The sequence below is a fragment of the Staurois parvus genome, unplaced genomic scaffold (genome assembly GCF_062004578.1).
Source record: "Staurois parvus isolate SC_StPar_1 unplaced genomic scaffold, SC_StPar_1.0 ptg000154l, whole genome shotgun sequence".
Taxonomy (NCBI): domain Eukaryota; kingdom Metazoa; phylum Chordata; class Amphibia; order Anura; family Ranidae; genus Staurois; species Staurois parvus.
In genome coordinates, this window is record NW_028317950.1 from 7711418 (window position 1) to 7725000 (window position 13583).

General features: G+C 40.1%; 1 protein-coding gene across 1 annotated transcript in view; it reads right to left on the reverse strand.

Moving 5' to 3' along the window:
• The window catches only part of SUV39H1 (SUV39H1 histone lysine methyltransferase), a 37799-nt gene that overhangs the window by 6924 nt on the left and 17292 nt on the right, over window positions 1–13583 (reverse strand). The window contains exons 2-3 of the mRNA XM_089675006.1: window positions 7918–8063; window positions 5206–5895 (exon numbers count right to left, since the gene is read on the reverse strand). Of these exons, the coding sequence (XP_089531132.1) occupies window positions 5206–5895; window positions 7918–8063 (836 nt within the window). The remainder of the gene's footprint in view (window positions 1–5205; window positions 5896–7917; window positions 8064–13583) is intronic.

Here is a 13583-nt window from a genome sequence, read left to right on the forward strand (position 1 = left end):
GTCATCAGTATAGGGTACTGAGGAGGTCTGGTGCCGAATTATTGCTCTCATTCTGACGTAGCAAGGTACTGCATTACATTCTTTCCCGGCCTCAATCGCCAGGAAATCTGTCAACAGGGACCTAGAAGTGATGTCACATCACTTCTGGGTCAGGACAAGAAAGGGAGAGGAGCGGATGTGTCCACTCTCCTCCCTCCCCTATACCTGCACACACCCACTGAACTGGTCCCGGGCCTGCAGATGGGCAAGTGGAGCCCAGGAGACATAGCAGGCAGGAAGGCTGGCACCATAGTGGGCTGTGCGGAAGCAAATCGGGTGGCAGCGCTGCCTCCCAAATGCTTCCACCTGACAGGTGAGCCCTGCTGCTTGCCCGTAGCAGGGCTGAAGGCAAATAAAAAAAAATAAACCTGCCCGATGGCCGGAACTACATGTGTCAGGAGATCTGAATTGAACATCCCTGTATCTATTCACTACTGCAAATTAGGCTTAGACATTCAGGGTTAGTTTTTTTTTTTGGACGGGTCATAAGTTGCTTTCAGACCAACTGGCAGAGGTAGTTTAGTTTACTGTGCAAGTTTGTAGATCCACCAATCAGGAACTCTGATCCACTGTTCACTGACTTCCACTGCAATTGTATTAAAACCATGTGTTGCTTTATTCAATCCCATCTGATCACACAAATACTGCCACTGAGGTTGTGAGAAATCAATAGGCACTTTATGTGAGCACAGCTATGAATCACATCAAAACTACCCCTAATATGTTGGCCTAAGAATGAAGTTGCAATTTCGTAAATATTTTTAAAATGCTGCATGCAAACTGCTGCCATCTCACATTAGGTTGAAATTTCAAAAGAGAACAGCTGCTATCTGAAGTGGTACAGTGAAATCTTTCAACAAGTCGGCCATCAAGTAGGCACAAAGCCTAGAATGTCCTAACCAGCCTTTCCATCTCAAGCACTTACGAAGGCGCATTTTTGTACCCTCTAAAACACATTGTCTGCTTTTTCAATTGTCCCCTGACCCTTGCTGGAATAAAAGTTGCATCTGGACCTTTCAGCAACGGTGTGGCACTTCGGTTAACATTTAAGCATGGCTCTAAAGTAATGGGAACTTCAAGCCTAAGGCCTGGTTCACACCAATGCTTTTTGCAGAAATACTACAGTCCACCTAACATGGTTTCCGATGAGACATGTTCATATCTATGCTTTTTTGAGCAGCTGCATTTTTGGAAAGGGCCAGCGACTTTTTTTTTAAACACAAAAAGCAGCATTTTTGCTACAACAGAGTTCAATGGCGACGCTGCTGAAACACATGTAGTGCGTTTTTATTCTACCCAGCAACAAAAACCTTTCCTCTTTAAAGTAATAAGCCCAGGACCCTGCATCCACTATATCTGGTCTCCCACAGTACACAGAACATGGAAATGCTATTATTTTAGTAAATATAAACTGCTAAATACCTTTTCTCATCAGCAGTTAGAGCAGTCTTGTGACTTCAGCAGAACACTGGTTTAAACTTGTAGGAGTTTTCCTTCTGCTCTAGGAGGATGTGAAACCTCTGACCTCTGTCTGGACAGTGCTGATTGGCCCTGTGCTGATCACATGCACTTTCACAAGGGAAAAAAAACAAACAAAAAAAAAAAACCTCTCTAGCAATATACACCAAACTGAGCATGTGACCAAGGGATTCAGTGTGTATTAGGTGGTCAGAGTGGCAGAGAAGAAAAGATCAAAACAGTCTTTTTGCACAATGCAGGGGATTAACCCCTTAGGTTCCACAGTGAGTATAACAAGCATGCTTTACTGCATATACAGACTGATTTTACTGTTGTGGGTATAGTAACATTTTTAACAAACACACCAAAAAACGAGTGTGTAAAAACGCAAAGCAAAATGCAAAAACAGATCAAAATGCAAACTGCACTGCTGTGAACCAGACATTCAAGTTTGCTTGTGACTCAAATGTAGTTTGCTCATGACATAGCACCGAGGTACAATTACAGGCAATTATTTCAACCTTTACCTGCTCATGTTTAATTCATCAACAGAGTGGGTGAACTTTTCTAAATATTCTGTTGCTAATATTATCAAGAACAGTTTAGCCAAACTATCACTAAGGCCTCACTGCACACAGGCTAATGAAAGTAAGCAGTATTTGTTCTGCCAAGGAAAAAAAAAAAAAAAAAAAAAAAAAAAAAAAAGAAGAAGTACACACTGCTAATGTTAAAATATATATATTCATATGGTGTGAGTGTAAATGTATTCTATTGGCCAGCATGTTATGTTGTCAGCACCCGGGGCAAGGCAACTTTTGGACGACAAGCTGCACATGATGTGATCTACCGCACAACAATCACAGCAAAACCGCACCACATGCACCTGAACCTGCGTTTTGCAATCGCATCGAATCTGCTGCGATCCTAAACCACCCAGGTGTGACTGGAGCCACCCTGGTTTACACATACGAGATTCTGGATATGGTTTCAAACTCACAGATTCAGATTCACACAACAAACTAGGTATTAGTGGTGCATCGAAATGAAAATTCTGGTGCTGAAACCGAAAATTCAAAAGGCACTTGGCACTTTAAAAATGTATATATCTTTTGGGAAAAAATACACGGATAAAAAAAAACAAAAACATTGATCTAGTACTTTTAAAATAATAATAATAAAAAAAAAAAAAAGGACCAGAATGGGCAGCAACATCGCTTCGGTCCTCTAAGGGCATAGAGATGATTGGCGGCCATCTTTCCTTCACTCATCTCTATGCCCAGTGCCAGGATTGATGGTTTCTCAGGTAAGGCTGAGAACTAAAGAGCAGCAGCAACGGGCAGGTGGCAGCAGGGGGCGGAGTTTTTTCAGCACCTTCATCGGTGCTTTTTTTTTTTTTTCCATTTCGGCCAACGGGTTTTTTCGGACAAAACGTTTCGCCCACGGAAATTTCGTTGCATCCCTACTAGATACGTGTTCCTGCTGAGGCGGGTCACACAGATGCGATCCACATACATTGCATACCGAGTGCCATTACGAAAAGGGCCCTGTGTGAGTTTGTAGCAGTGCATTGCAGACTCACAAGTTAGAGTAGAGTGGCATGCGTAGACAAATGTTCACATAGGATTGCTATTAGCGGGAGTTTTTGCATTGAAGACTATGGGAAGCAGTGTGTAAACTCAGAAAGAAATTTCTAGTCACCATGGCGACCTGGGATTTATTAAGCCCTGGTTTAAGCACTTTCTGCTCAAAAGCGCCTCTCAGAATGCACCTTTGGCACTTTTTTTCCCTGCCAGTAAACACTCCTCTTCCAATAAGCCTGTAAAATGTCTGTGTGCATGGCCACACAAGCTAAGCACTTGACAGCCATAAGAACAAAACACTGAACTGTTCAAGTGGCAGTTTTTACACTCCGCGTGTATGAGATCTAAATGAACAAGTGCTTGCATCATGAGTCACATTAAAGAAATCACAGATTGTTAGAAAGCCAAGAAACCAAGGGCACGCAGCATTCATCAGAGGTGTCTCGTATATGTGTTTTACTGTGACAAATTTTCCCAACATAACAATTTTGAAGGCTAAAATGGAAGCTGCAACTGCTGAAAATTTTGTAAAAAGGTACAAGCATGGAGGCTGTTATTCTGATCATGGCAATATCAGTATACAGGACACTGAACAGGTCAGAAATAGGAGTTCAGCTACAGCAGCATTACACCCAAACAGGTATTTGACTATATTGCAGCTTACCAATCAAACATGGTGTGGCTGCATTAGTTTTCTTTAAGGCTCCCCCCCCCCTTCCCCCCTGTATGGAGAAGCAGTGGAGATACCTTTGTACGTCAGCACTATAAATATGGGGAGTGGGTAGGGTAAAGTGGTATCAAACTGAAAGGCAAACATATTGCAGATTACCATTTTGTAGATGGGATGGCTGAATTCATTTTCATCTGGTGATCTAGCTGGTGTTTTTCAAAAGCACAAGCTCTCCAGCAGTGTGTCAGTTACAGAGATGAGACAAGCCAATAAAACACTATCATTAGGTGCTTACAATGATCAGTTTTTATTTAAAACCTCTATCCCCAAAGGAAAAAAAAAAAAAAAAAAAAAAAAAAAAAAAAAAAGTTTGCTGTAACTGCTTAAAGTATTAGCTGGAGTTTGGTTTCAATCTGTTAGTGTATTTAAACTCTGATAGTACAACACTACCCTCCCCACAGACTGGCAATGCTGCTGTACAAAAAGGTGCTCCCTATGCTCTTTCATCCAGAGTGGGGTCTCCCTAATACAGAAGTGTGTAACTGGCCAGATCACCAAATAAAAAAAGCCTAATGTAAACCAAAAGCAGCTACCACATTTAATGACTTGCAAGCTGCAGTATTACATTTTTTATTGTGTGTTTATCGCTTTAAGCAGGTCATACACAGATCTTTTTCTTTCCGTTCAGTCTTCAAAAAATTGAAAAAGAAAACTAAAAAAATAATTAAATAAAGTCTATGATTCCTCCATCCACACTACACAGAGCAGTCTTGCCATCTGTCAAAATACCCTAGCAATGCCTATATCTGATGGGGTGTAAGTACTGTTTGGCGACCAATTTTCCACCTGGCTCCTTTGATTTTTCAGTTAAGGGATATCAAGCTGGATGCAGCCAACAGAGTCAAGTTTCACATTGCAAACACCCGTCAGTGGTAAATGGTTAGTCTCAACCTTTTAACTGCTTGTTCTGTCTCAACAGCCTGGTCTGTTAAAGGAAGTTGAAAAATAACAGACATACTAGCTGGATCACCAGGTAAGAAGAAAAAAAACAAACAAACAAAAAAAAAACCTAGAAACTGCAATACAATCCATTGAGCTTTAATTCCATCTAAAAATGGTTATCCCATTATAAACTTAATTTCAGGAAACACCTTTTGGGTGTCAATTGTGGGACAGGCACAGCATGGCTCCCACTGCCCTAGAAGTAGGACAACCACAGATACCAGCTATTCCTAATGTCGGTTTAAGGTCTGCTAATTTGCATATAAGCAGCCTTGCCCAGCTTCAGAAACAGGCAGAGGCTATGGGTCTAATAAAATTCTGCTATATAAAAATGTTTAAACCAAAGTTTTAATATGCAAAGAGGAAAAATTCTATATTTCTCAACAGAATGTAATTTTCCTTGTGAAAAGTGCGTGCATGAAGGTAAAGATCAAGTGTCAGTGCCTACCATCTTACCTCTCCTACGTATTCCATTACGAAGCTGTTTTTGCGTATCTTCTCCAGTGTCCTTACACCCCATCCCCTTCCATCAGGTGTCCTGAAAATACAGAAGTTATACTGGATTCCTTTCTGCACCACTCTGTTTGGGCATGAAGGGCCACATCGGCAGAGGGAATTGCATTCATAAATTGGAAAGCCTGGCTTCACTTTCACTTGTCCTTCTTCATTATAAGCAAATTTGTGTTGAAAACCTCCAGGGCAGCAGCCTCGCTCATCTGTAAAACAGTCCCGACATTTGCACCCTACAGCAGACTTGGTAATGGTCACTCCTTCCCCAACTCTGTACTCATTAATGTACACAAAGTCCTTGGGTGGACCCTCCAAATCCACTTCATTTTCTACGGTTATAAGGCCTGGGTGAGCTCGTTTGGAATTCAGATGCTGCTCCCACAAACGAAGCCATTGCCTTTGCTTGGCCTTAAGCACCACATAGTGTGAGAGACTGGAGTCTAGTGTGCGGGGGCAGCGTGCAACTACTTTTTTACTGGTTGATGTCCCAGCAGCCTTTGCTCTTCGTAACAGCTCCCGTTCCAGGTCCCGGTGAAACTGCCGAAGAAGGTTGAAGCATCTGAGATGGCGACGTGGTTCCCACGAACACTCAGAATCTGAGTAGCCTTTCCACTTCACAAGGTATAGTTCCTCCTCCTGAAGGGTGAAAACATCGTAAAATTATGTGAAATCTCGATGCGCTGTACACTTTAGTGCCATCTGATTTCACTGTGCCCTCCACTGGTCTAAATGGGGTCTGCACAGTCCTGGCAGCATGTATGCTAAAGCCTTACATGCTGCCCCCATTGCAATGTTTCAGGCAGTGTAGCTAAAGTGGTTTACCACTAGTCTCTGAACCAGCATGAGTCCAACTCGCAGTTTAATTTAACCACTTGCTGTATGGGGCAATTTTAAAATTTTTCAAACATGCTAAAAGCAGCAATTTTGCTAGACAATTAATTAGAACCCCCCCCAAAATTATATATATATTCTGATATAGCAGAGACTCTGGAGAATAAAATGGTGGCTCATACAATTTTTTGTGTCACACAATATATCTGTGCAGTCATTTATCAAACAAGTTTACAAGGAGGGGGAAAAAAAAAAAAAAAAACCCACTACACTAAAATGAATTTTAGTGCACACAAACACGATAGAATATCTTATAAATAAACCTCTGACAGTGTCACACAATATAAAGTGCATCAATCTCTTCTAAAATATAAAAAATGTGTTCTTCTAACAAACGTGCGTATGCAATGTATGTCACATATATAAAAAAAAACTTGATCAAAGAAATATCCAAATATGGTCAAAGTTCCAAATGTCCGTATGAAATAATTTCCACAATAGTTACAATATATGTGCAAAATTTTGATATATATATATATATATACACACACACACACACACACACACATATATATATATATACACACACACACACATATATATATATACATATACACACACACACACACATACATACATACATACATACATACATACATACATACATACACTTTTACCTATCGCTTGCATCTCTCCTATCACCTATTTCCATTTGCTCTCACCTTGATGCTTTGACTAAAAATTAGGTCTCATGTGCCTTCCCCCTCTAATGGGGTCTTCTTTGTCACGGTTGCTCTCTCCTTCTCTCCACTGGTGACTTCAACTTACCTCCATCCTCTGCAATCCCGTGGTATACACACGAGATTCGCTCCAAAATTGATGACAGACAGACAGACCTCTCTGTGTGGGCAACTATATTTTATTAAAAAAGATTAAAATGTACTCAAACTATAAAGTACACCACAACTGGTGTACTTCAGTATCCAAATTCATAGTATGGATGACCAACAAAATGGCTGCCTGCACACTTTCGGTTTAGCAGTGTGATATCACTGGCTCCTTCTTGGAGGAGCCGGTGAGGTCACGCTGCTAAACCGTAAGCAGCCAGTGACCCCATTATAAGGGGAAGGCACACGAGACCTAACTTTGGGTCAAAGCGTCAAGATGAGAGCATATGGTAATAGGTGATGGGAGAGATGCACACGGTAATAAGAAGATAAAAAAGTGGAGACTATATAAATGCAATAAAGAACCGAGATTTTGCACATATATAAGAACTATTGTGGAAATTTTATTTCCTACAGACATTTGGAACTTTGATCATATTTGGATATTTATTTGATCACATTTATTTTGATATGTGACATATATTGCATACGCACATGTTTGAGCAACGTACTTTATATTTTAGAAGGGATTAGTGCACTTTATACTGCGCGACACTGTCACAGATATTTTTTTTATCATTTTCACTTGTGGTAATACAAGAAGTGTCAACAGCAGCAAGGACATTAGTCCATGCATTTACATGCTTTTTTTTATATTGTATTATGTAATATACAAGCACACATGCACTTTGATTTATGGTCACAATATATAGCACTTTGCTTAGTGTGGTAGCACTATATTCTTCTTTACAGTGATAGCGCTCAGGTTTTTTTGTGGTTTCAAGATAGAATACCCAATTTTCTTTTACCCTTCATACTATAATAAAAGTGATTAAGTGGTTATAGAGCTGCCCAAATAATTTTCTTTAGCAGCCGATCACCAGCTGTAAAAAGGTGAAATCCCTACAAAAAAACGGGTCTGTATTAACAGTACATTTACCTGCACCCGCTTATAGTCACACAAATATTCCACTTCAAAATTGCAGATATTTTTCCGGTTCACTCCAAGAGCAGCACAACATACATGCTCAAGTCGACTCAACTCCTGAAGATGAGACTCTGTGGACAGACACTCAACTGAACAACCTGAAGAAAATGAGGAAAAAAAAAAAAAAAAAAGTGAGCAGCGCACTCAATGTAATGGGTTACATCCAACATTAAACAGTAAGAAGCTTAAAGGAATAAAACAAATAAAAGTAAAATTAAAACATTAGGCATGTATAGTTTCTCAAACTTATTGTGCATAAATCCAACATTTATAGAAATGAAACTATAGCTAGCAAGTTACAAATCTACTAGACCATTTTTGTCCTGGATACATTTGATAATATTTAAATAAGTTGTCAGTGTTCCTGCAGCTGCAACCACCCACACAGAAAGACATTAAAACCTTAATGGCAGGCCACATGCACGAGAAGCCTCTCCCACACTGGGAACCACACTGCAGTTGTGATTCCAGAAATGCCACAGAGAAAGTTTTCCTGCATTTCGGGAGACACAGCAGCCCATGCAAATCACAGCTTGCAGAGCTGAATCAATGTGAACCTAGCCGACGACAGGAATGCACAATTCTCAACCACCAAGTTGCAAATCCTACTGAAAACTGTGGAGACCAGTCCAATGCTGGTAAGCAGGAGGGCACTGAAATACAGCCTGTACTAGTGTCACTGTATTACAGATATATTGCCAGCTCTCTCCCAGTGTTAAGTTCTATTCTCCTGGACTTCTTAATAAACACAGCCATGCATCACTGGGCAAGCACAGACAGGAGAGTTCCTGCAACCAGCCTAAACGTACTCAGAGGGACATGCACAATCAGCTGGCTGGATGAAGGAGGAATCCCAGGACCTTTTGCGAACATCCCTCCACAATGGCTGCAGAGCAAACCCCATCCTCGACTGGAGTGTACCTGAAAGTGTACAGTGGGCAGAGTCTGGTGATCCCACAGCCAGTGTGCACGCGCCAGCCATACAACTCTACTCCTCAAGGAGAGTAGCAGATCCTGCCATCATAACATTTTCATTTCAGCCACCTGATCCCCTACCACCCTGTGCTTCTATTGCTATGTAGAGAAGGGACTGTCCAGTAGCTTTGTGTGTATAGAGGAGGTGGTGGTCAGTCTGCTGTTGGAAAAGGAGGGGAAGGGGAAGCACGATCTAACCCTCTAGAACACGGGTGTCAAATTGGCAGCCCTCCAGCTGTTGCCAAACTACAAGTCCTATGAGACATTGCAAGATTGACAGTTACAAGAATGACTCCAAAAGGTAGAGGCATAATGGGAATTGTAGTTTTGCAATAGCTGGAGGGCCGCCAGTTTGACACCCCTGCTCTAGAATATGGATGACCTCTGTGGTGACAAATGGGACAGGGAGAAGGATAAATAACAGGCAGTGGGGATGGTGAGTGACAGACCACCGGCCACTGCAATGCCAACTACACAAGGGCAGATCTGATTATAGTTCATTTACAAAGTTCTGCCTATACAAGCCATTCATTATATGCCTTGTCACCAGAGTTGCGGTGGGGGATAGGGGGCAGGTACCCAATTCTGGTAAGTAACCACTTCAAGGCAGATTGCTTTGGCAATCCAAGAAGAAGTTCATTCCCCCGTCCCCCCCCAGCCTTCTAGGACACATCACTGGTTCTGCACTCTACTGGGACCTTTCACAAAGTGCAGCATGGCTCATGTGTGCACAGTGGGAAACCAGCTGTGAATCCACAAGGCTTTACTACCAATTAGCTAAGATGTTGGCTCCTGGACTTGAAAAATTGGTTCGGGCAAGGACCCTGCTGGTTTCCTGCACAGGTACGTTTTGTAGCTGCTGACAATTTGTTTGGAGGGAGACTGGAGAATCGCTTTTAGCCTGGGTTCACATATATGCCGCGCGATTTTGATGGCCGGATGCAGGGCGATTATGTTCAAGCGGTGCAGGTGCAATTTTGATGCAAATTGTTAAAGTGTATCAGGCTGAAACATCACACCCGCACCGGAATAAAATAACACTGCAAAAAAGGACCACACGGTTGTTAACGGCAAACATAGAAAGCTTTTGTAATTTGACCTGCCATGCACCTCAATGCAGCCTGAACCCCATTAGAAAGCGCATATGCGTGAACAGAGAACTAAAAATAAAGCAGGTTTAACCACTTGCCCTCCCGAGGATTTACCCCACCCCCACCCAAATTAAATGTGTGTCCTTTTTCTTTCCCCATGAATTGAGCTTTCTTTCGGTGGTATTTGATTGCCTGTGCGATTTTTATTTTTTTTTACGCAAAAAAAAAAAAAAAAAAAAAAAAACCACATACTATTTTTGACTTTTTGCTATTAACCACTTGCCCTCCTGAGGACTGGATTTACCCCCCTTCCTGACCAGGCTTTTTTTTTTTTTTCGCTATTCGGCACTGCACTATTTCAACTGGTAGTTGCGCAGTCATGCAATGCTGTACCCAAACAAAACTTATGTCCTTTCACACAAATAGAGCTTTCTTTCGCTGGTATTTGATCACCTGTGTGTTTATTTTTTGCGCTATAAACAAAAATAGAAAATTTTGAAACCAAAAAAAAAAAAAGTCATATTTTACTTTCAGCTATAAAAATATGTTAGTAAACGCAAAGTTAGTCATAAATTTAGGCCAAAATGTATTCTGCTACGTTTTTGGTAAAAAAAAAAAAAAAAAAAAAAAAAATCCCAATCAGTGTATATTGATTGCTTTGTGTGAAAGTTATAGTGTCTACAAACTATGGTAGAGATACTGCAATTTACGCTTTTTGCACTAGTTTAACTGACAATTGCGTGGTCATGCACTATGGTACATAAATGAAATGCATGTACTTTTTTTCCACAAAAATAGAGCTTTCCTTTGGTGGTATTTTATCTCCTCTGGGTTCTCTCATTTCCGTCATAAAAAATATCCAAAAAAACTCACATTTCTTCATAAATTTCGGCCAAAATGTATTCTGCTACAGGTCTTTGGTAAAATAAATCCAATAACTACATATTAACTGGTTTGTGTGAAAGTTATAGCATCTACAAACTATGGTACAGATAATGGAATTTACACAGCTTTTACTTTGACTCTCTTGAGGTGCTAAAATACCAGGACAGTACAAACACTCTCAAATTACCCCTTTTTGGAAAGCTGACACCCTAAGCTATCTGCTGAGAGGCATGTTGAGTCCATGGAAGATTTTTTTTTTCCCAACAAGTTTTTGGAAAAATGACAAACTTTTTTTTTTTTTAACACAAAGTTGTCACTTAAATGATATTACTCACACAAGCCATTGGTATATGTGGAATTATATAAAGAATCCTCCTGCGCTCTATACACCTATAATCTAACAGTGGAAGCAGCTAACACCTAGTCCTATACCTTTAGGTGAACCATAAATAAACAATATAAAATGGTGTAGCGCTGGAGAAGGAGGGAGATGGTGCATGAGAGAGTATTATTGTGAGGGTGCCTACCTGTCCAGAAGATATAACAACAGCGGTGATACAGGATATCAGTGGGGATATAATGCCCAGGATACCAGGCTAAAATAAGTGCATATAAAAGGGAGGATCCAGAGGTGATCCAAAAGGCTTTGTGGCCCTGTGGGGTCACCGAGTGGAGGCGAGAGGCCACTGCAGCCATTTCTAGTAGCACTTATCGGTGTGTTATGTATTCACACTGCATATTTTGCATGACCAGAAGGAGTTAAACACAGTGTCTGTTTGGTTTCACAGAAATTGGACTTTTTTGCACTGTTGTCATTATATTTTTTCACGTATTATTTACAATAGTTGTTACTTGAGTTTTGTTTAATTATTTGAACACAGAGTGTTTTAACCCTCAACAGGGATTCACAATACATACACACACACATATATAATTGTGTCCCAGTTTATTGGGTACCAGGGGTCACGTCAGTTGTATCCCTTATAGGGATTGGGTTCACATTTATACTATCACCTGTTTAGGTCACTTTATTTGGTCCCAATATAGGACCTCGTGTGGTTTTTAGCACATTTAGTCACGTTTTATGTTTATTTATGTAGCGCTACACCATTTTGTATTGTTTATATATGTGGAATTACACCCCAAAATACATTCTGCTATTTTTACATACAGAAGTCTGAAATCCAATGACTGCTTTGAAAGCCTGAAGGAACGCAATTTCCTGCTATCACAGTTTGCAAATATAAAAAAAGAAATGAATAAAATAGGTTTTTGTTTTCTTTCTTCATTTTCCAAAAACTTGTGACAGCAAACGAGATCTGTAAAGTACTCACTATGCTTCCTATCAAATTTCTTGGGGCGTCTACTTTCCAAAAAGGGTTCATTTGGGGGGGGGGGGGGGGGGGGGATTGGTGCCATCCTGGCATATATGCTCTTTTTTTTTTCTTTCAACTGCGGACGAAAGGGAAAAAAATAAATAAATAAAAAATTCTCTCTCAGATAAAACATTTCCAATTAACCACTTGCCTACTGGGCACTTTTAACCCCTTCCTGTCCAGAACAATTTTCAGCTTTCAACGCTGTCGCACTTTGAATGACAAGTGCATGGTCATGCAACACCGTACCCATATGACATTTTTTTAATTTTTTCACACAAATAGAGCTTTATTTTGGTGGTATTTATTCGCCACTGAGTTTTTTATTTTTTGCACTAAAAAAAAAAAAAAAAAAAAAAAAAAAAAGAAGAGCAAAAAAAAAAAAAAAAAGTGAAAAAAAGTTTGTTTCCATTAAAAAATTTTGCAAACAGGTACATTTTATCCTTCACTGATGTGCATTGATGAAGCAGCACTGATAGGACTTGATGAGGCACTGATGCTGCTGCACTCAAAATTAGTGACCTCTGTGACACTTGTAGGTTATTGGCAGTATTTTCTTCACACTGACGATAACCGGCAACTGTATTTACTTCGTGATCAGCTGTGTCATTGGGGACAGCTGATCACATGGTAAAAGGATGCTGTGATTGTGTCCATAGGACACAGCGATCACAGACAGCGCTGGGTGCGGGTTTTGGGAGACAGTTATAGGACGCCCTCCTAGAACTGGACAATTGCTCTGTAGCCGTCATTCAGCTATAGCCCGGTTTTCAAGTGGTTAAAAAAAAATATATATCTAACTTCTTCATAAGTTTAGGCCATAAGTATGCTGCTACATTTATTTATTAAATTAGTTTGTGTGAAAGTTATAACAGCTACAAACCAGGGTGGATAAAAAAAAAAAAAAAAAAAAAAAGGATTTTTTTGAATAAAATGCTTTTTGAGGAAAATATATTACCATCCAAAGGTTATTCTATCATGAAATAAAGATTCGTTTTTAAATTATGTAGAATAAGGCTGTATATGTTTAATTTTTTTGGTAAATAAATTCCATGAATCCATTCACAATGTCATGCTCTTCCAGAGGTTTTTGTAAGATTATTGGGCAGTTTCTCTGCCTACAAGATATTATCACAGATGCTCGGTTTACTTTTGCAGTTCTCAAAACTGAATTTGACTCAGCGGAGATCACATGCCTCTTCTTCACAGCAAAAATGTTATAACATGAACAGAGTTAAGAAAAAGACCTTAATCCTAACTTCTACAAACCTATGAATACAGAATCAACCCC